The sequence below is a fragment of the Gallinula chloropus genome (genome assembly GCF_964237585.1).
Source record: "Gallinula chloropus genome assembly, chromosome: 13".
Taxonomy (NCBI): Eukaryota; Metazoa; Chordata; class Aves; order Gruiformes; family Rallidae; genus Gallinula; species Gallinula chloropus.
This window is the reverse complement of record NC_140098.1, coordinates 13,491,819-13,511,997: the sequence shown is the minus strand read 5'-3', so window position 1 is coordinate 13,511,997 and position 20,179 is coordinate 13,491,819. Positions and strand designations below refer to the sequence as shown.

The following is a 20,179-nucleotide window of genomic DNA, read 5'->3' as shown; positions in this document are numbered from 1 at the left end:
CCTCCTCCTCCCTCTCCTCCTCCCCCCGCCGCTCCCGCCCCCCGCCCGCGCCTCTGCCTGGGGTGTGGGGGGCCGGTCCCGGCGGCCGGAGCCCGGCCCGTGGCCGCGGGTGCGTGTCCTGCCCCGTGGGGGCTCCCGCGGGACACGGGGGGTGGGTAACGAGCTGGGTGCTCGCACGCGTGGGTGTGCGAGCGGCTTCGCTCGTGGGGCCTTTGCAGGGGTGTTGCGGGATGAGCCGTGTACGTGTTGTGCGTGGCAACCCGCGGGGGCGGGGGTTGCTCGTGGGTGTTTCTCGAGGGGTCTCTACGTGCAGGCGGGTCTGTGCCAGCATCTGCTCCGTGGGCTGTGTGAGGACATCTGGCTCAGAGCTCCACACACAGGGCTCGGAGGTGTCCAGCCCATCAGGCGACCCCCGGGGGCTGTACAGAGACTCAGCCCGGGGCTGCCTCGACACCCCATCCCCGCAGAGATGCCCCATCCCCGCAGAGATGCCCCACGAGGAGCTGTGTAGATCGCTTGGACTTGAGTTGTCCTGTAAGCCCAGACTAAACAGGGCAGCTCTGCCTCATTCAGCAAACTGAAACCCGGGGTGAGCCTTGGAATTCCTTCAACAATCAATATGCCCTGAATCCCAATCAAGCCACCCTTCAGCTGCCTGGCAGTAAGATAAAGGCAGCCAGAGGGTCCTCGTTTGGCCTTAATGGGCCCAGACAATGCAAAGACAATCAACAGCTGGGGCATAAGATAAGGGGGGTCGTTGCTAATGACACACATCGAAGGTGGCATTGTCCATTGGGACACAGCCCTGCCACTGTCACCTACATCAGACAAAAAATCAAATAAAACCCCCTTGGATTCAGTCTGAGAGGGGGGAGTAGCTTCTCCAACTCTGTGGGGAGACCCTTTCCCCTTGGCCAGGATGCTGGCTGAGGGAATAGGCTGAGAGCCCTTACCTGAGAGATGGGTAAGGGGATATTTGCTGTGCTCTAAGTTTGTAGTCTTGGGTGATTAGTTAGCACACGTGTAGTATGTAGTGTGCTTACGATAGTGTGTTCTATGAACCTGCTGTGGTTGTAATACTGAACCTTGTGAATCGCCTGCTGGCGGTAACAGTGAGTGATGGGACTGTTGTGGGCAGTAGTACTGAATTCTGTCACTGTCAGTGAGTGAGGTGACCGTTGTGGGCGGTAATATTGAACTCTGTGACTGTTGTGTTGGGAGGAGTGTATTTTGTGACTCTCTTGTGGTTGTAGCAAGTGTCGTCACGCTTCTGAACAGCAAGAGCGTGTTTCTCCCTGGTACCCATGAAGCCCGCAGCAGTGACCTATTGCACCCACGTGGGTCATAAAGAAATGATTCTTATTCTTTATTTTTAACCCCCTGCACTTGAGCGTCCTCCCGTCACAGGGCGCACGTGCCCTGAGGCCTACACGCACGCGGAAGGCCTGACGAGCGCGCGTGGGGCTGAGCGCAGGAGGGTGCCCACGGGTGCGGCTGCTGGTGGGCACCTGCTCCCGGGGGTCTGCACAAGCACTGGGTGTATGGTGGGGCTCACACGGGGTGCGTGCTCGCACGCGTGGGCCTGGGGACGTGCCTGCACACAAGTGTGATGCAGATGGGGCTGCGGCTGCCAGATGTGGGCTTGGCTGTGCTCTTCCCCCAGGCCTAGGCTTCTCCAGGGTTGGAGTGCTCCAGGAGCAGGCTTGGGGGGTGGGCGGGGAGGGGGAGGAAGCATTGGTGGCCTTTGGAGCGGGTCCAACCCTTCTTCCCTGTGGCTTTGGCTCCGAATCCATGATTCGGAGGCAGGGGCTTGGGAGGGGGAACATGGGCCATCCCTGCCTGAGAGTCCCCATGGGTGAGCAGGGCCCAGACAGCCACGCAGCACTGCCCCTGCATCCCTGCACATCCTGTTGCTGTCTCTGATCTGCTCCTGGCCAGGCAGCAGAGCCTCAAACCACCATTTCTTCCCCAGTATTTTTCCTTTTGCTGGATGCTTCTCAGCCCCAAAAGTTGAGAAATACAAGGTGCTGAGCAGATTTGTCTCACAGAACAGGGAATTGATGCCATGGGACCCTGACACCTCTTCTCCCAGCATCAAGTGGTGCAGGGAAAAATATTTCAAATCACAGCAAAACTGCAAATGCCCACGTGTGTTCTCTCCAAGCCCGGTATTTTTCCATTGGAAACAACCCCAAAAAGCTGGAGGCAGGGGATACTTTGCTCTCCCCCGCCCCTATCCCTGTGTTTTGGGCCAGGGAAGCCCGAACAAGGGGTTTTGCTTGCAGCCAGTAAAGCGATTTTGCAGACGGTTTGGCTGGAGCGGCTGGTGTGTGCTGGCAGGTCGGGGTTTTAAGCTGCTCCCAGCCCTAAAGCCGGGCTTTGAAAGCCAGCAAAGTTTTTTCCAAGTGTCTCTTTCCTGTTTCCTTGGACATGAGCATCTTGGTGACACCCGCAGGTTCAAGGATGTGTTGCAGCATTCCAGGATCTGCAGGTTTCGCTGTGGCAAAAATCAAACCTCCTTGGCCCAGGGCATGCTGCCTAAGGACATGGACTGTGAACCATTCTCTGTGGTCCACAGACCTTCCTCCTGACACCCTTGTCCTCCAGGTTGAAGTTTCCAGCCTGGCCAGGCTGTGCCCAAAGGGCAACCATTGTCAGGGTGGGTCAGACAGAGGCAGATGGTTGCTCAGTGCTGTGAACTGAGACCTGGAGACTCATTGCATGAGTGGCTGCAGGTGCTGGGCAAGCACAGTGTGGCATCGCTGTCCCACAGCAAGCACTGGTGTGGCTGAGCTGTCCCTGTGCCCCATGTCTCTGCATGTGGCCCTGTCCCTGAGCTGGACTCAGGGGGTCCTGGAGCACAAGGTGAAGCCTTTTGGGGAAACAGCAACTGTTTGGGGGTGGGGGAGGGAGGGAGGGAGAAAAACTCCTTTTTTTAATCTTTGGCTGTTGAACTGGGAGCTGTGCTGTCACAGCTGAGCACGGTGCAGAGGGGGCCAGCTCCATCCCAGCAGCAGCATCAAACAGGGGATCTGGAGTTAGAGGGGACCCACAAGGATCATGGCATCCAACTCCCCGCTCCTCACTGGGTGGCTCTGTGACAGAGCATCGTCTGGAGGCTCCTTGAACCCTGAGAGGCTTGATGCTGTGGCAGCTTCCCAGGGAGCCTGCTGCAGTGAGTGACCGTCCCCTCAGGGATGGCAGGAATGTCCAACCTGAACCTCCCCTGACGTGGCTTTGCTCTGCCCTGTCCCGCTCACCAGGGAGAGAAGATCAGCACCTCCCTCTCTGCTGTCCCCTTAGTGGAAACTGAGGGCTGGGATGAGGTCACCTGTGAATGATGAGGTCAGCTATCAGCGATGAGGTCACCCCACAGCCTGCTCCAAGCTGAACAAGTCAAGTGCCCTCAGCTGCTCCTCACAAGGCTTCACCTTGAGGTCCTTCACCATGCCAGTGGCCCTCTTCCAGACTCACAGTCTTTGACATCCTCCTTGTCTTGAGGCGCCCAAAGCCACACACGCTGCTCGAGGTGGGGCCGCCCAGCCCCCCAGGGGGAAATCTGAAAGGAAATATAAAAGCTCTCTTCATTTGCTCATCTGCATACACATGCTTCCTTTTGTGCTACCACAACCACCGCACAGCCGGAGCTGGAGCAGCCGACCCCGCTGAGGTTGTGTGGATGCTGAGCGCTGGTGCCCAAGGTAAGGGCCTCATCAGAGCAAGGGGAGGATGTGGGGGTGGCATGGGGGAGGGGAGGCGCTGGTGCAGTGCTGGGGGTTTGCCAGGGTACCACAGAGGCAAAACCCACCCGATGTGACAGCGTGGGAAGTATGTCCTTTCCCACCCGGCAGTGGCTGTGCAGGCAGCTCCCTGGCGTGCTGCCCACCGGCCTCGGCGCCTCGAGGTGTCGGTGCCATCGCAGCATCCCCAGGCAACACTTGTCTGTGCCTCAGAGCTGCAGCCTGGCACTGCTGGACTCACAGCCTCTCCCCAGCTGCTTTCGCCGCGGTGGTGAGTGGCACTGGGTGCGGTGGTGCCATGGATGCAAATCGTGGTGCCAGTTGCCTTCCCTCACCCTGTGCCGGGGCAGTTCCCTCCTCCCAGGAAGCCCCAGCCCCACCGCAGAGCATGCTGCTGACCCTTCTGGCTTGTGGGCTGCTTACCAGGGAAATGTGACCGTGGGCTGGGGTGGCAGCAAGGGCAGGGTTGTGGCTGTTGGGAGCAGAAAGCAGCAGCTTTGCCCCCCGGTTTTACTACCTGAATGGTAAAACGGATGTGAACCGGGTGCTGCGGGAAGAACCCTCCTCACCCCACACTCAGCTCTGTAGCCAGTTCCTGCCTGGGGCTCTGCTGCTAGGGTGGCTTCTGTGGGGCTTGGCTGCAGCAAGCAGGGGAGCAGCCATCCGGACCTCATCCTTGTCTTGGATCTGGTGTGAGGTAAAGTGCTGGAGTCCAGGGGGATGTGGTGGGGGCTCTAGGGAGCTGCCCGGGTTGCCTTTTGCAGGAGAGGACCACAGCAATGCCCTCCCCACTGCACATCACCCTTGTCTTCTGCCTTACCAGCTCTGTCCTCTGGGCTAATCAAGGTAGGGAGGTCTCTGTCTCCCATCCCCGTGTTGGGCTGGGTGCTTTGGGGGGTGCCTGGGGCTCCCCAGGCTGGGGCAGGATGGGGAGCAGAACATGGTGCCATATGCTGAGTTTCAGATTACGAAACTCAGTCAGAGGAGGAGGAAGCAAAGATGAATGTATATGCCCTGGACAAGATGCTGCAGCAGGGCTGTGATGACACCCTCCACTGCATGGAGATGTGAGCCCCGACTCCTACCCCGCTGTCCCCTAGGACCCCCCCACATCCCCCTTCAGACCCACAGGGGCTGAATCCTCCTACACCCTGCCCTGAATGCCGTCCATGTGCAGGTTAACCAAGGTGGAGAACACGACCCACCAGATGAAAGACAACTTCACGGGTGTCATGATCCAGACCCGCACATTCCAGTTCAGGACCAACCACTTCAGCGGGTTACACATCAACAGCAGTATGGTTGGTCCCCGCGGTGCTGGGACCATGGATGCCTGTACCCCCCTGGCTCCTTCTGTCTCTCCAGCCCTGGTGGGAGGGTGCTGGGTTTCACTCACCCATGCTGGGTTTCCATCATCCTCTGAGGATGGTTTTCGCCAGCAAAGCAGCTTGGCTGGGGTGTAGCAGGCAGCCATGACTGCAGGTGCCCAGCACCATCACTGAGATAAACCTGGGGTCTTCTATAGCCGGGGAAGGGTGTGGGTGTGTGTCTGCAGCTGAGAGCCAGGAGCTCCATCCTGAAGCTCTACTGATTTACAAAAAAAGGAAGCCCTGGTCCCTACCTCGCTGGGGTGGGAAGGGAGAGAGAAACTGCGGCAGGGAGTGTGTGGGTGACTTCCCCATGCCATTGCAAGGGCGTTGCACGGTGGCACAGCGGCACTTCCCCAGCTTGCGGGGCTGCCCTGCCCAGGGGTCCTTCCTGTGGGACAAGGAAGGTGTTGCAGGCAGCGGGGGGGGGGGACTGCCTGCAAACTGGGACCCCCTGCTTGGGAACTGGGAGCAGAGACCATCCAGGGGGGCCAACTGAGGCATGAAATCCCCCAGGGAAGGCATCCTGGCATGATGCCATCTGCCTTAGCTTGCCCCGTGCTGGGGCTGGTGGTGCACGTGTGCCCACCCGTGGCTGACAGACCCCCCTGGCCAGCAGCCCTCCTGCACACTGCGGGCTGGGAGGGCTCTGATGTCAAGACCGAAGTGGCTGCTGTATCTGCGCATCTGCAGGTGCTGCGGCAGAGCTGGAGCTGCTGTGGGGCCATGTGGGTAACTAGTGTGGCTGTGCTGGGGCGGGGAGCAGCCAGGGTGGCACCCTGAACAAGGGTGGGCTGAACCCATCCTATCCCTCCCTGGCCCACACGTGCACAACATGCAGGACGGTAAGGAGAGGCTCAGGCACGCCATAAGCTTTCCGGCAGAGCTCGTAGAAGGCATCAGGGAGAGAGAAGTGGAGCAGAAGCTCATCTGCATCTGTATCCACAGGCCCTGCATGTTCCAGGTGAGGCACAGGTGCTCGCATGTATCCCCCCCCCCTCCCCAAGCATCCTCATCCAGCAGCATGACCACTCCAGCACCCTTCTGAGATGCTCGGGGTGGGCAGGAAGTCCTGGGGACTTGGGACCCTCCCCTCAGGCACTTTGACTCTTGCAGGATGCCCAGAACAGCTCCGTGCTGAACAACGACGTGGTGGGAGCCTTCCTGCAGAGCAGGCAGGTGGCTGGGCTCAGCCGTCCCATCGTAATCCAGTTCTGGCATGACATGGTGCTGGTGAGCAGGGCTCCACCATGGGCACGAGCTGGGGTGGGGGGAGGGTCCCACCACCAGTGCTTTCTCTGGGGATGGGGAAAGAGGACATGTCCCCTCTTTACATTGGGACCAAAAGGTCTCTGAGGTACCTGGGGAGCAGAGAGGGTCCCCAGCTATCCCCAGCTCCCCCCCACTTTCTACTAGGATGCCTCCAACGCCACCTGCGTCTTCTGGAAGCCTGGAGCTGGTAAGCGTGGCCGTGGCCAGGATGGGGACAATGACAGCTCACTGTCAGCCCAGAGGCATTGCTGGGCCACCTCCCAGGCAGCTCTGGCATGGCTCAACGTCCCCTTGATGTGCTCAACCCCTGGCCACCATGCCGTCCTCTGACAGCAGTTCTCTGGCAGGCAGGCGCAGCAGAGGCAGCTGGAGCCAGGATGGCTGCAGGACCACGCACGCAGAGGGCACCGTCATCTGCCACTGCGACCACCTCACCTACTTCGCCGTCCTGCTGGTCCACAGCCCCTCCATCCCTCTTCTACCTTCCCGCCCTCCTTCTGTCTTTCCTCCCCCCCTCTTCTTCCTTCCCTTGTTCTCTCCTTCCCACTTTGCTCTTCCCTCCTTCCCTTTTACCACCTTTCTCCATCCTCTGTTCCCCTTCCTCCTTCCCTGTTTCCCTCCTTCCATCTCCCTCCTTTCCCTCCATCCTTCTGCCTCCTCCTCGGAGGTGTGGGTGTAGGTGGGTGCATAGGGGTGCCCTGCAGAAGAGGGTGGCCAGGGGCTGATTTTGCAAGGGGCTTCTCCTCCCGCAGTGGGTGGGTGCTGCCCTGAGTGCTGCCCCACTCAGCCCTTCCCTCCCCTCTCCAGCAGCTCCAGGTCAATGTCCTGAGCGCGGCGCAGTTGGCATCGCTCACCCATATCAGCACTGTTGGCTGCTCCCTCTCGGCTGCTGCCACCCTCTGCACCCTCCTGCTCTGCTGCTTCTTCAGGTAGAGCCATGCTGTGCCAGGCATGCCACACTGCCATGCTGTGCCATGTTGTGGTGTGCCATGCCATGTGTGCTGTGCCGTGCCATTCTGTGCCATGCCATGCCACGCTGTGCTGTGCCATGCATGCCGCATTGGGCTGCAATGCTATGTTGTGCCACACTGTGCCATGCCATGCTGTGCCATACCATGGTGTGCCATGCTGTTCCATGCTGTGCTGTGCCATGCCATCATGCCATGCCATGCCGTACTGTGCCATGCCATGCCGTGCCGTACCACACATGCTGCCTTGGGCTGCGCCGTGCTGTAGTGTGCTGCCCTGCGTCATGCTCCACCATGCTGTGCTGCACCGTGTCACGCAGTGTGGTGTCATCTGGCGGGCACCTTCCAGCACCCCCTGCCCTCCCTCCTCTTGCAGGCAGCGGCTGAGGGACAACACGGTACGGATCCACATGCACCTCCTGGCTGCACTCCTCCTGCTCAACTGCAGCTTCCTGCTGAGCACGCTGCTGCCTGCTGGTTCCACGGAGCTCTGCCAGTTCACCGCCGCCCTGCTGCACGCCGGCCTTCTCTGCGCCCTGGCATGGATGGCTGTGGAGGCCTTCCACCTCCTCCTCCTCCTCGTTAAGGTCTACAACATCTACATCCGCCACTACCTCTTCAAGCTCTGCCTCTTTGCTTGGGGTGAGTGGGCACCTGCCCGGCCCTGCCTGTGCCTGCCCCCGGGTTGGCCGCCCTGGCACGGCCGCACACAGCCTGTCCCCCCACAGGTCTGCCCGTGCTGGCTGTGGTGACTGTTTTTGTCTTCAAGCGAAATACGTATGGGTACCACACCATCAGCACCTCCGAAGGCTATGGGAACACCACCATGTGAGTGAAGGGGGCTGCCAGCTTCCTGTGCACCCCACAGACCCTGGGTATCCACATGCCCCAGGCACTCTGGGCACAGCACGCTCCCTGGGCACCCCGAACATGCCAGCACCCCAGGCCCCCCAGGCCCAGAGCTGACCATGGCAGGGGCCAGCAGGAGCAGGGCAGCCATCAGGCAGCTGGGTGTCACTGTTTGTTGAGCCCAGCTCCATCTCGCTGTGCATGGGGGCACCTGCTGCCATGTCCTCCCCATGCCCATCTCCTTCTCAGGGCTGCTGGCCCTTGTCCCCAAGAGAGTCCCTTCCACCAGGTGCTGGCTCACCAGCAGGTCGGCCCATTTCACCACCCTCTGCTACGCCGGCCTCATCCTGCTCTTCAACACGCTGGTGCTGGGGAGGGTGGGGATGATCCTGCGGAGGATCCGGCAGCAGACAGGGCAGGCGAGGAAGGACTGGGTGACAGTGCTGGGGCTCACCTGCCTGTTGGGCACCACCTGGGGCCTGGCTTTCTTCGGCTTCGGTGTCTTCCTCGTGCCCCAGCTCTATCTCTTCACCATCCTCAACTGCCTGCAAGGTTGGTGAGGCACAGGGCGGGGCGGGGGGGCGGGGGGCTGGCACCCCATGGCTTGGGAGCAGCAAGGTCCTTGTCACCTTCCTGCTCCTTGCAGGAGCCTGCTGCACCGGTGGCATCACTGCCACCACTTTGCTGCTCACCCACAGGACTCTTCGTCTCCATCTGGTGTGTCACCATGTACTGCCGGAGCAAGCCAGGCTCTGTCAGCAACACCTCCTGAGAACGAGCCCTGACGCCGGGGTGAGGGTCACCCTCCAGGACGCAGCGCGGCGATGTCCCCGGGGCTGGACGGCCAGTACCGCGAATGCTGGGGGTTTCTTTAGGGGAAGCACCTGGGTTTCTGGGCAGTGGGCGCTACTGGGGGGGCTGCAGCTCGGGGTCCCGCAGGCGCTGGGCTCCCCCGGGGGCTGCGGCAGCCCCGCGCCGGCTCAGCCACGGCAGCAATGACTGACACCGGCTTCTGCTGCGGGCGGCGGGCACCGCTCAATAAACGCGCTGTCTCCTGGCTGCCGCGGGTCTCCTTCACCGCCCGAGGATTGATGCGGCCCTGGCCCGGCTGCGCGGCCGGCCACCCCCCGGCTCTGCCGGGCCTGCCGTTAGTGACGAGCCCGCTAGATGGCACAAGGACTTCGAGGACCGTCCCGGGCCGAGCTGGGTCGCGGCGGGAGTCCCGAGCCGGCGGAGGGGCGCATCCGAGCCGCCTCGGGAAGCTCCCGCCGGTCGGGGCGCAGGCAGAGGTGGGGGTCTCCCGGCCGCATCCCCCCAACCCCTTCGGGGCCGGCATGGCTGCAGGCTGTAAGCGCTGCGCTCAGGCTGTGGCACCCCCAGCCGCCCCGACCACAGGTGTCAGCCGTGACGGCACCCCTCGGAAAGCCCTCCTGCTCTCCCCAAAGCCAGCGTGGGGATGGAGGCTGCCTGTGGCCCTGGGTCAGCCGGCAGGTGACACCAGGCTGGATGGGAGCATCCATCTGCTGTAGGGCAGGACGGCTCTGCTGGTCCAGCTCAGTGCTGGGTCCTGTCCTGGGGTGACAGCAACCCCCAGCAGCGCCCCAGGCGTGGGGCAGAGGGGCTGCCCGGAGGAAAAGGCCCTGGGGGTGTTGGCCGACAGCTGAACATGTGCCCGGGGGGGTGAGAGGGCCGAGGGCATCCTGGCCAGAGTCAGCAGTGGTGTGGCAGGACCAGGGCAGGGAGTGTCCTCTGTACTGGGCACTGGTGAGGCCGCCCCGCGAGTGCTGGGGTCAGGGCTGGGCCCCTCACTACCAGAAGGACACTGAGGGGCTGGAGTGGGTCCAGAGAAGGGCAGCGGGGTGGGGAAGGGTCTGGAGTACAAGTCTGATGGGAGCGGCTGAGGGAGCTGTGGGGTTCAGCCTGGAGGAGGCTGAGGGGAGACCTGAGCGCTCTCTGCAGCTCCCTGGAAGGAGGGTGTAGTGAGGTGGGGGTCTGTCTCTTCTCCCAAGGAACTGACGATAGGAAAAGAGGAAATGGTCTCAAGTTGCATCAGGGGAGGTTTGGATTGGAGACTGGGGAAAAAATCTTCACCGAAAGAGCAGTCAGGCACTGGAGCAGGGTGCCCAGAGCCGTGGTGGAGTCACCATCCTGGAGGGGTTCAAAACACATGTAGACGTGGCACTCAGGACATGGGTTAGTTGATGTTGTGGTGTTGGACAGATGGATGGTCTTGATGTCTCAGAGGTCTTTTCCAACCTTAGAGATTTTCTGATTCCATTCTATTTCTATTATTTTCTTATTCTATTCCATTCCATTGCATTCTATTCCATTATCTCTGCTGGTGCAGAGGAAAGGCTGGGAAGCAGGTAACAGCTTGGCTTCCCTCCTGCTCTCCCTTCAGAAGGCAGACCCCGAACAGAGCTCCCCAGTGCAACCAAACACTTTACTGGGGTTAAGCCTGGGGGCAATAAATAGTGAGGACAAATTGCAGGGCCTAAAGCCATCGTCCAGCAGCAGCGAGCCAGCACTGAGCCCCTAGTGCATCCCTGTATGCCAGGCTTGTCCTCAAACTGCAGCCACATTTTTGCCTTCCCCGGTGGCTGAGGTTTTGGAGCAGGGCATCCTGCTCTCCCTGCCAGGATGCAGAGCAGCAGCATGCCACAGTGCTGCCAGCATGGCTGCCAACCCACCTCTGGTGGCAGCAGGGTCCCCAGCATCCCCGTGCTTGTAACTCGCAGGTGAGCTGGCAAGGTGCCGTTCACTGGCTTGGTGGCAGAGCACCGGATGTCACCGGGTGACTCGCTGCCCGTGTCCCTCTTCCAAGTGGCGTTTCCCTTGCTGGCTGCTTCGTGGGGCCTGGTCCCGAGCAGTGAAGGAAGCCGCTGCCCCTTGTTCTTTGTTCCATGTACAAAGGGCAGCCAGCGCTGCCGAGTTTCCATCGCTCCCGCCTGCGGCCCAGACAAAAGCCGGGCCCTGGCCTTCCAGCCCGCTGCGTGGCGATGAGCTGTGCGTGCCTCACCGCTCCAGCGCCTGCCTGCAGCTATTCAGTAAGCAGCCTGGGGCTTTGGTGGGGTGCCAAGCACCCAGCTTGTCCCCCATGAGCCCTTCCATGAGAGTCACATCCCGGCTGCAGCGCCTCCCTCCCTACGGCTGCTCTTGGGAGGCACTTTCTGTGCCCCTTCCTCCCCATGGCAAGATGTGGGGTGTGAGTCACTCTGGCTGCTGGTGCATGAGTAAAACTTGTTCTGGCATCCGGTGGTGCGTGGAAAACAATCACCTGGCTGGTTGCCACCAGCAGTGCGAACACGGTACCCATGGGGCACGGTGGGCCCCAGGGAGCTGATGGTGACTGGGGGCAGAAAGACCCCCTGCTCCACTTTTCCCACTCTGCCATGCCGGGAGTGGAGTCAAAATACCAGCCCTGGGAGCACAGGGTGGAATCCCACCTCCTGCCACCCCCAGTGCCCCTCATCCCAGGGGTGGTGTGGGCAGGAGTGGGGGAGCTGACCCATCTCACCTCTCCAAGGAGAAAGAATCCTATTTACTTTCACACACACCTTATCAGGCAGGAGCCTGGTGCTGCTGGTGGGGTGGGGTGGAGGGGGGGTGGAGGAAGTGGTGAGGTGGATGTGGGATGCGGTGCTCTCCTTTTTTCCCAGGAAAGGCAGCTTGGTCTCAGCAGGGTGCCTTCAGGCTGGGCTCCAGCTCTAGCCCCGGGCACAAAGCTCTGGGAATAGTGCAAATTTCTCAGATTTTGGCAAAACGAGCAGCCAGGGGAGAGACTAAGCCCATTTGGTTGGGAGGTTGGGGCCAGACCTCGACTCCATTTTGGGATCTGCCTTTGGGATTTGGCTGCCAGGGAGCAGAGGAGCCCGGCTCCTGCATCCCGCAGGAGCATCCTCACCCGCTGCTGTGCAAACACCCCGGGGACCAACCTCCACCCCAACCCCCCCCCTCATCCCTACACCTCCCCCCCCCCCCCTCGACTTCCCTGACACTATGGGGGGGGGTTTATTTGCCAAGCCAGGTTTATTGCTTTCTTTACGGTTGGGTTTTACAGCCCTGCCACCTGCTGAGTCGCTGTTATTGTCACTGCCAGAGGAACCTGGGGTGGGGGGGACCTAGGAGTGGGGGGCGACCCATCTCCTGGGGCAGACCCACCTCCTCATTCAATGTATTTTGGGGAGGAAGGCTGAGGGGGAGCAGGAGCACCCACAGGCAGCTGGGAAACTTCCTCAGGCATCACCATGCTCCGAGGTTCCCAAGGCCACCTTGGCATCAATCACGGGATTTGGATGGGGGAATTCCCTCCCACTCCAGCACTCATCTGCTTCATCATCCTCACTGTCATCCTCCTCCCTACCCTGCAGCCAGGCAGGGACCTTGGCAGGATGTGCCACAGCAATGCTGCCACACTTGCCCACTGCCAGCACTGGGGACTTGAGGAGCTTTTAGGAAGTTTTAGGGCTTTTAAAAGGGTTTAGAAACTTTAAAGGCTTATAGGAACTTTTAGGGGGTTTAGGATCTTTAAGGGCTTTTAGGAGCTTTTAAGGTTTTTAGGATCTTTTGGGGGTTTTAGGAACTTTTAAGAACTTCAAAGTTTTTAAGGACTTTTGGGACTTCAGGAGATTTTAAGGTATTTTAGGAGCTTTTAGGACCTTAGGAGCTTTTAGGGCTTCTAGGAACTTTTTAGTGGGTTTTAGGAGCTTTTAGGAGCTTTTAGTTTTTTGAGAAGCTTTGAGGGTTTTTAGGAACTTTTACAGCTTTGAGGAATGTTCAGGGCTGTGAGCAACTCCCCAGCTTGGGCGATAAGCCCCGATCAGGCAGCGTGAGCGCTGCTGGCCTGATCCCAAGGGCAAATGTCCCTCGCAAGGGACAACACAAGGATTTCCTCCCTCTCCTGCTCAGCCAGCGTCTTTGAAGACAGCAGCACGGCCTGACTATGTACAGATAATCCCCACGACATCAACAAGTGTAGACATCAACCTAAAAATAGCTCCTGATAACGTCAAGTACGGACAAAAGGCTCATTGTTCCATCAACAGCAGCGAAAGGATGGCCTAGAATGTCCTTTCCTTGCTGGGCCGGGGAGGGGGGGTTCCACACCTGATATCTCCCTCTAGGAGGGCCTGATCTTGGGGGGGTCAGCGATGGGTCTGGCAGCGTTATTCCCGGGAGGCGGATTTACGGCCTTTCCCGAAGGAGCTGGTTGGGATGACCTGCAGCGGGAGGCTTGGCTCGGCTCGCTGCGGGACTCCCACGGCTCCGGCTGCCCTGCATGTGTGTTTTGGAGCCTCCCCCACTCCCGGCGGTGTGGGGACGGTTGGGCTTCAAAGGCGGCCACGTTAGCCATGGTCTGGCCGCGTGAGGCCGCGTGAGCCGGTTCCCGTGGGAGCCACTTCCCGCAGAGACAGGGAAACTCAGGGCTTGGAGCTGGAAATGAAACTAAGCTGGGGGGGCCACACTACTGTGTAGGATGTCCCCCGGCTCCAGAGGTCTCATTACAGCCATGGCACCTCCAGTGCCACCACCACTGCCTTTTAACTCCGTGCCACCTTCCCTGCCGGAGACGGGAGGTGGATTCCACCCTTCCCCCAGCTGAAAGAAAAGTCTCATTCAAGCCACTGAAAAATATCTTGCAAGAGCAACTATTTACCCAGGGCACTTCCCGGAGCTCTCCCCGCCTGCCTGCCTCCCTCCCTCCCTCCCGCTCCTGGCAGCCCGATTTGCTCCCGCCTGGCTGCTCTCAGGGCACACAAAGGGCTGGCAGGGCTGGCTGGATGTGAGCTCCCCTTGGCAGCACCCACCACTGCCACAACACTTCCCGCCTCGGCTCCCACTGCCCACCTCCAGCCTTGGGATGGATGGATGGGTGTTGGGAGCCACATCCCCTGGCTGGGAGGGTCGCATCCTGGTCCTGCACCCCACGTCCCAACCTATCTCCAGGGATGTGCCATGGGGGACCGTGTCCGGCTCCCTCCGGTTCTGGGCTTGGGCTCCTTGCCCTGCTTCTCGCCTCCCCTGCTTCCTGCGGGGAGCGGGCCGGGGTTCGCAGGGACACGCTGTCCCGGCTGCTTTCCCATTAATTGTTATTTTTTAATCCCATCCGCAGCCAGGCATGCAGCCTGCCAGCCGCCCGGCTCCTTCCCTCCGCTGGCTGCCCGCCAGCCCGCAGCTGAAGGGCGGCGGGACGGAGCACCCCGGGCTCCCGGCCGTCCCCAACCGCGGTCCCCCAGCACAGCCCGGTCCCGAGCACGGTGCCGGTCCTGGTGCCGGTCCTGCTCCCGGTGCCGGTGCCGGCCGGGCGGGGTGAAGCAGCCCGGTGCTCCCGGGCCGAGCCGAGCCGAGCCGAGCCGAGCCGAGCTGAGCTGGGCTGGGCTGGGCTGAGCTGAGCTGGGCTGGGCTGGCCAGAGCCGGGCAGGTGCCGGGCCCGGGGGCTGGGAGCCCCCCTGCAGCGATCCCGAGGGTCCCAGCCCCCGATCCAGCCCCTCCCCGCTGAGTCACCAGCCTGGTCGGGGGCGGAGCTCCCCCGCGCCCAACGCAGAGCCCAGCCCCGCTGCAAGGTGCGAGCGGAGCTGGGGTTGTCGAGCCGTGCCGTGCCGTGCCAAGCCCAGCCGAGCCGTGCCGCGAGGTGCTGAGCCGAGCCCAGCCGAGCCGTGCCGAACAGAGCCCAGCCCAGCAGAGCCGTGCCGAGCACAGCCCAGCCCCGCTGCGAGGTGCCGAGCGGCGCCGAGGCGGCGCGCCCGGGCCCACCCGGGCACAGGTATCGCGGACTGAGCCGGGCGGGGGAGGGCGGAGGAACTGGGGTCCGGTGTGTGGTGTCGGGGACCCAGAGGCCACGGCAAGGGGCGCGGCCTGGCACACCCTTCCCGGGGGTACCGGGAGGGGATGCTGCCGGGTCCTCGGTGCGGGTGGGGAGGCGGCAGGAGCCACGCACTGGGTGCGGGGACGAGCGGTGCCCCGGGCAGCGGACCCCTCGCTCCCCGGGGCCAGCCCCGCAGGACTGGGAGCGCTCCGGGGCTCGGCGCGGCTCGGACTGGCGGCTCCCTCGGGTGGGCGGCAGGGCAGTGAGTAGTCCGTCTGTCTGTCTGTCGGGAGCTAAGTGGTCCTCCGTGGGAGGCTGCGGGGTGCACCCTGCGCCGGTGGGTACGGGGACATTTGGTCTCCTTGCGCCTGAGCGGTGCGTGTGTTCCTGTGTCTGGGGGTCTCAGCTAACGGCCGAGGCACCGGTGTCTGGCGGAGCCGCCGTCCCCGTTGGTGGGAGCTCTACCCACTGCCCCTCGCGTCTGCCCCGCTGCCAGGCTGAACTCCACAGAGCCACGAAGCCCCCTGAGCTGTGGGGCACCAGCTGCTCCCGGCTGCTGCCAGCGCCACAGCTGAGCCCTACCATGTCCCTCCCCATCACCCTGCCAGGCTCTGTGTGTGGCCGCCGCTTCCCACCCCAGGGGAACCACCACGGAGCTCCATTCCTCCTCCTGGCGAAGGGTGCAGCTTCCCTGTGGGACTGCCGGCATGTCTCGGCAGGGTGATCTCCCTCCCTGAAATGCCTGTTGTGGGGATTACTTCTGCGGCGTCTCAGCTTGCTGCTGCCGGTCCTGGCACGCCGCTGCGGGATGCTCTGGCGCTGCCCGAGCTGCCCCCGCCAGAGGGACCAGCGAAACCCATAAAGCCAGCTGGGGAGCTGAGACAAAGTCTCCTGGAATAACCTCCTGGCAGTGAGTCCCGATGGCTGTCGAGGAGGGAAGGTAGCCAAATGCTCGTTTCACGGTCTGAGGGCTGCAATAACCCCCCTCCGAGCTCCACCACCAGCAGGGAGATTGTGGGGTGGGGGCAAATCCTTTGAGCTGGGGACTGCAGTCACGGCGGGTTTTGCCATGCCCCTTGCTGGGTTTGCAGCTCCCACGCGAATTAAGCCAAGGCCTAAAAATGCTGCATACTTGGTTGCAGTCCAGCTCTTAATCCTGCAGCCGGGGGGCTGCTATTCACAGAGCAACAGGTTTGTGAGCAACTGCGTGCTGCTGGGACTGGGACCTGCGGGGCTGGCCAGCCCCACACCTTGCAGCAGTACCCAAGGGTGTCAGAGGGACATGCTGCTGGGAGGGGAGTTGCAGACCACGGGCTGGGTGGCTCCAAGTGTGCCAGCACCTGCACAGTACCAGCTGGGCAGCAGCCTGCTGGCGCCTAGTTTTTGGGAGGGCTCCGACCCGCCAACTCCTTTCCCATCAGCTTGCTGACAGCTGGGGTTTGGCAGGGATCTAGGGGGGGACCCTTAGCCTCCTACCTGTGCTTGGCTTCTCTGCAGCTGGAAAAGCCTGCTGGGACTGGGCTCACCCTCACCAGGCTCCAGGCTGGCTCCTTCCCATCCCAAATGCCTGCGAGTCTGTTTTGGGGAGGGTCCTGGGCTGCTCTGTGGTGCCCTGTACCTGCCTTCCCCAGCACCCATGGCACGGGGAGCTGATGGGGACTGCAGGGACAAGGTGTTTCAGAAGTCAGTGGGGTGGTTTGGGTGGAGGGAAGGTACAAACTGACCAAGGGGGCTTCTCCCAGAGAAGAAAGTGGGGGGAGCGTGCTGTAAGAGCATCTGAGATGTGGTGTGTGGGTGGACAACCTACACCACTTCGCTTCCACTTCACAGCAGCCCTCAATTCAGCGCAGGCGTGCCTGGCCCTCTGCAGCCCCCGAAGCAGCGGCAGGCATTGCGTGCGGTGCTGCTGGGTGCTGGGGGAGAGGCTGCTGGGTTGTGGCGAGATTTCTGTCTCTGGGGTTTTGTTGTCAGTGGAACTATTTTTGTTGTTATTATTATTTTGAAGGTTACAGCCCAGCTTTAAGCAAAACCTCCATCTCAGGAGCCTCAGACACCTCAGCCTCCCCTTGCCTCTGCCCGCGCCTGCTCGGGAAGGGAAGGTTGCCAGCAGCTGGCAGAGGATGGATTTGGCAGGGAGCTGTGCTGCTCCCGTGAGAATCTTTATCGGGTCTTGGTTTTATCCTGTTGGCAAAACTCAGCTCGTGGGTGCTGGGTGGTGTGTCCTACCCCGCAGCCCCCAGAAGGGCCGATCCCGTGGCGCTGGCTGGGCACAGCCGGGCTGCCGGCACGGCACAGCTGCCGCTCAGCTCCTGGGGCATTAACAAAGGCGCTGGGTCAGGCCGTGACGCCCACCGGTGCCGGGAAAGGCTCACATGCCAATGCTGTGAATAACACTGCCCCACTGGCCAGGGACAAGGGCACTTTGTGGAGCACCCGGCTAACCAGCGCCGGGGCATCCTCTCCAGGGGGGTCCTCACTGGGGTACCGGCCTCCTCAGGCAGCTTCAGCCCCAGGGTACACCTCTGCGATCGGTCCCTGCGATGGGGCTGGTTGTGCTGTTCTGCTTCTCGAGGAGCCCATGCTGACCTGCCTGTCTGTTCCTCAGTTTCCCCACACAGCTTCTGAGTCCATGTCACCCACAGGCTATTGGTGGCAAGCTGCAGACTTGTTAGTATCTTGAGGAACAGAGTGTTGGTGCGTTTTCCTAATGGACCCATTAGTAGAATAGGGATAAGATCCCCTGCATCTCCCTGTTTCCAGTGTTTGAGGCATCATCTTCTCTTCTCCTTGGGAAAAGCCTGAGGTCCAAAAGTCACGTGCCACCTCTGAAAGCTGAAATACCTGCTGCCAAGTCACCCAGAGAGAAGTAAGGTTGTACTAAACACCAGGCTCTTTGTTTTGTGGGGGTGGGGTTTTATGTTTTCCCCCTCATTTGTTTATAGGTCACATGTTTAGAGGCCACAATGTTTTTCCTCATCTTTCCAGCACGTTCTTTTAATGGGGATGGGAGGACACAGTGTGGTGCCTGGGGCTGAGCCTCCTTTCTCTGTCCCAGCGGCAAGGGAACCTGGTCCAGGCTACGTAGTGCTGGCAGTGTTCCCACCACCTCTTTTTACATGGACTGCCTGATTTTGGGGCCAAATCAAGAGTTTTTCTATGTGTTATTGTTCTTGGGGGGAGCTCGGGCTTCAGCCTCTGTCTGAGCCAGGGGTTAAAGTCATCTTGCCCAAGGGATGATGAAGAGGAGGTAGAGCTGTTGCTAATGGGGGTCTCTGCTTGGTCACCACTAGCACAGGGCTTTTGAAGGCAGGTGACACTGGGGACATGCCCTGGGGGCAGTGGGAATGCATGGCTGTGGATACCAGGGATGGTGATGCTGTGCATCGTCACTGCCGCTCCAGGATGGGAAGATGATGGGGCAGGATCCAGCCCCGCTGTGGGCTCGGTGCATCCGGCTCCCTCCAGTGCTGCTTGTCCCCGTCACGGATGGGAACTCTATTTTCCCAGTTGCTAAACCATTTTCAGGGGATTTTTCTCTCGCTATTGTTCGGCTCAGGAAACAGCAATTGGTGTTGGGGCAAGCAGGACCATATAGGGCTTGGAGGGGAAATACCAGTTCCCCCACCCACATCCCCACAGGGATTTCTGGTCCCGGCTGACTAACGGCTGAAAGGGGCTGATCCTCTCCTCCAGACCCCCCTAAAACCCAGGTGGACCCAGTGCAGTGGGATGGGCTGGAGCCTGGTTGGGATTCAGCGTTCCCCACTGCGGGAGACGCAGTCCTGGCACGCTGGGCTCTGTGCCATCACGTCACAGTTGGCATTTGTGTGTCACTCAGCTGCTTTGAAGCCATCCAGGAGTTTCCCACAGCCACCAGTGCTTTGCTGCCATGGAGCCATGCCTTTAGGATACGTGTGTGTGATTCCCAAGGCACCGACTGGGATGCCAGGTCCATCCCCATGCCAGGTCGTGCCCAGGCCATTCCCCACCCGCATCTGTATTGGGGAACCTCATTAGCACCATGCTCAATTATACCCAGTAGGGTATAATTAACAGTAGGTTAATTAATTAATTAATTAGTAACCCAGTAGGTTAATTAACAACCCAAAGGTCTGGTGATAAACTGCTGCAAGAAGCAGATGGGGGGGGGACAGACAGTGGGCTGTGCCTGTGGTGATCCGGTGGCACTGGACATGCCCTGGTTCTGTGGGGGGCTGGAGAAATGCCTGGGAGAAACCTGTGCTGGTGGGAGAGACCTGCTAATGGGGATGATGAGTTTTCAAGCAAGGGGTTTTCTGCCAGCTTTCCCCTCTGACGACCCTTGGGTGTTTGTGAGAGCCCCCAGGCCTCTCAGGCAATGCTGGTGGGTGCCTGGCATGTGACAACAGGGATTCAGCCCCTTGGTGGGTTTTAAGCAGGATGCTCTGAGAGCAGCAGTGGGATGCAGAGGTGCCAAACTAGGTGCTGGCTCGGCTTTGGGCATTGGCAAGTGTGCAGCTCTGCTGGCTGGTCTGGCAGCCCCCACTGATGCTGCCCCAACCTGGGGCTAGACCCTGGCAGGATGAGGTCCCAGCAGCCATCACTGGGGTCACAGCAGGGCGAGGAGGAGGTGAAGCTCAGGAGCGCTGGAGGTGCAGCTCATAGGATGGGGGAGGCAGAGGGTGTGATGGGAAGGGCTGTGGGTGTGAAGGTTGCGGTCAGGTGGAGCCCATGGGTGCAGCAGCACCTTGGGGTCTCAGCACTCAGCTGGGTGCGGGTCACAGGGGCCCTGGCTGCATCGAGCGAGCAATCGGCTGAGGGGTTGGGCCCAGAGGGTGACAGCAAGCGGGGTTCCCTCTGGCTGGTGGCCGGTCACTGGTGGGTTCCCAGGGCTCCAGTTCAGGCTGGTGCTTTGTAACGTTTCCATAACGGGCCTGGGCTCAGGACTAGAGGGTGTCTCAAGGGAATCTGCAGATGGCACCGAGTTGGGAGGGGCTGCCGACCCCGCTGAGGGTGGGGAAGCCTCGCAGAGAGGCCCGGACAGGCCGGAGAGCTGGGCAGGCACCAGCAGCACGAAGTTTAATGAGGGTGAGTGCTGGGTCCTGCCCCTGGGAAGGGGCGACCCTGGCTGCGCATCCAGCCCGGGGGATCAGGCGCTGGAGGCCGTGTGAGAGGGGTTTGGGGGTGGACAGCGAGTTC

At 61.1% G+C, this 20,179-nt stretch overlaps 1 protein-coding gene across 1 annotated transcript; it reads left to right on the top strand.

Moving 5' to 3' along the window:
* The first annotated feature begins 6,321 nt into the window (after positions 1 to 6,321).
* ADGRG5 (adhesion G protein-coupled receptor G5) lies at positions 6,322 to 9,242 on the top strand. The gene is made up of 8 exons (XM_084269873.1): positions 6,322 to 6,340; positions 6,524 to 6,566; positions 6,727 to 6,833; positions 7,187 to 7,308; positions 7,724 to 7,989; positions 8,076 to 8,175; positions 8,486 to 8,748; positions 8,895 to 9,242. The coding sequence occupies exons 1-8, from the start codon at positions 6,332 to 6,334 to the stop codon at positions 8,966 to 8,968; spliced, it is 984 nt and encodes a 327-aa protein (XP_084125999.1). The 5' UTR covers positions 6,322 to 6,331; the 3' UTR covers positions 8,969 to 9,242.
* Positions 9,243 to 20,179: the final 10,937 nt, after the last annotated feature.

Bases quoted from the DNA above. Each gene is read 5' to 3' on its own strand.
- ADGRG5 (XM_084269873.1), top strand. The intron at 7,309-7,723 runs GTAGAGCCATGC...CTCCTCTTGCAG, and splicing joins CTGCTCTGCTGCTTCTTCAG to GCAGCGGCTGAGGGACAACA. The intron at 7,990-8,075 runs GTGAGTGGGCAC...GTCCCCCCACAG, and splicing joins GCTCTGCCTCTTTGCTTGGG to GTCTGCCCGTGCTGGCTGTG.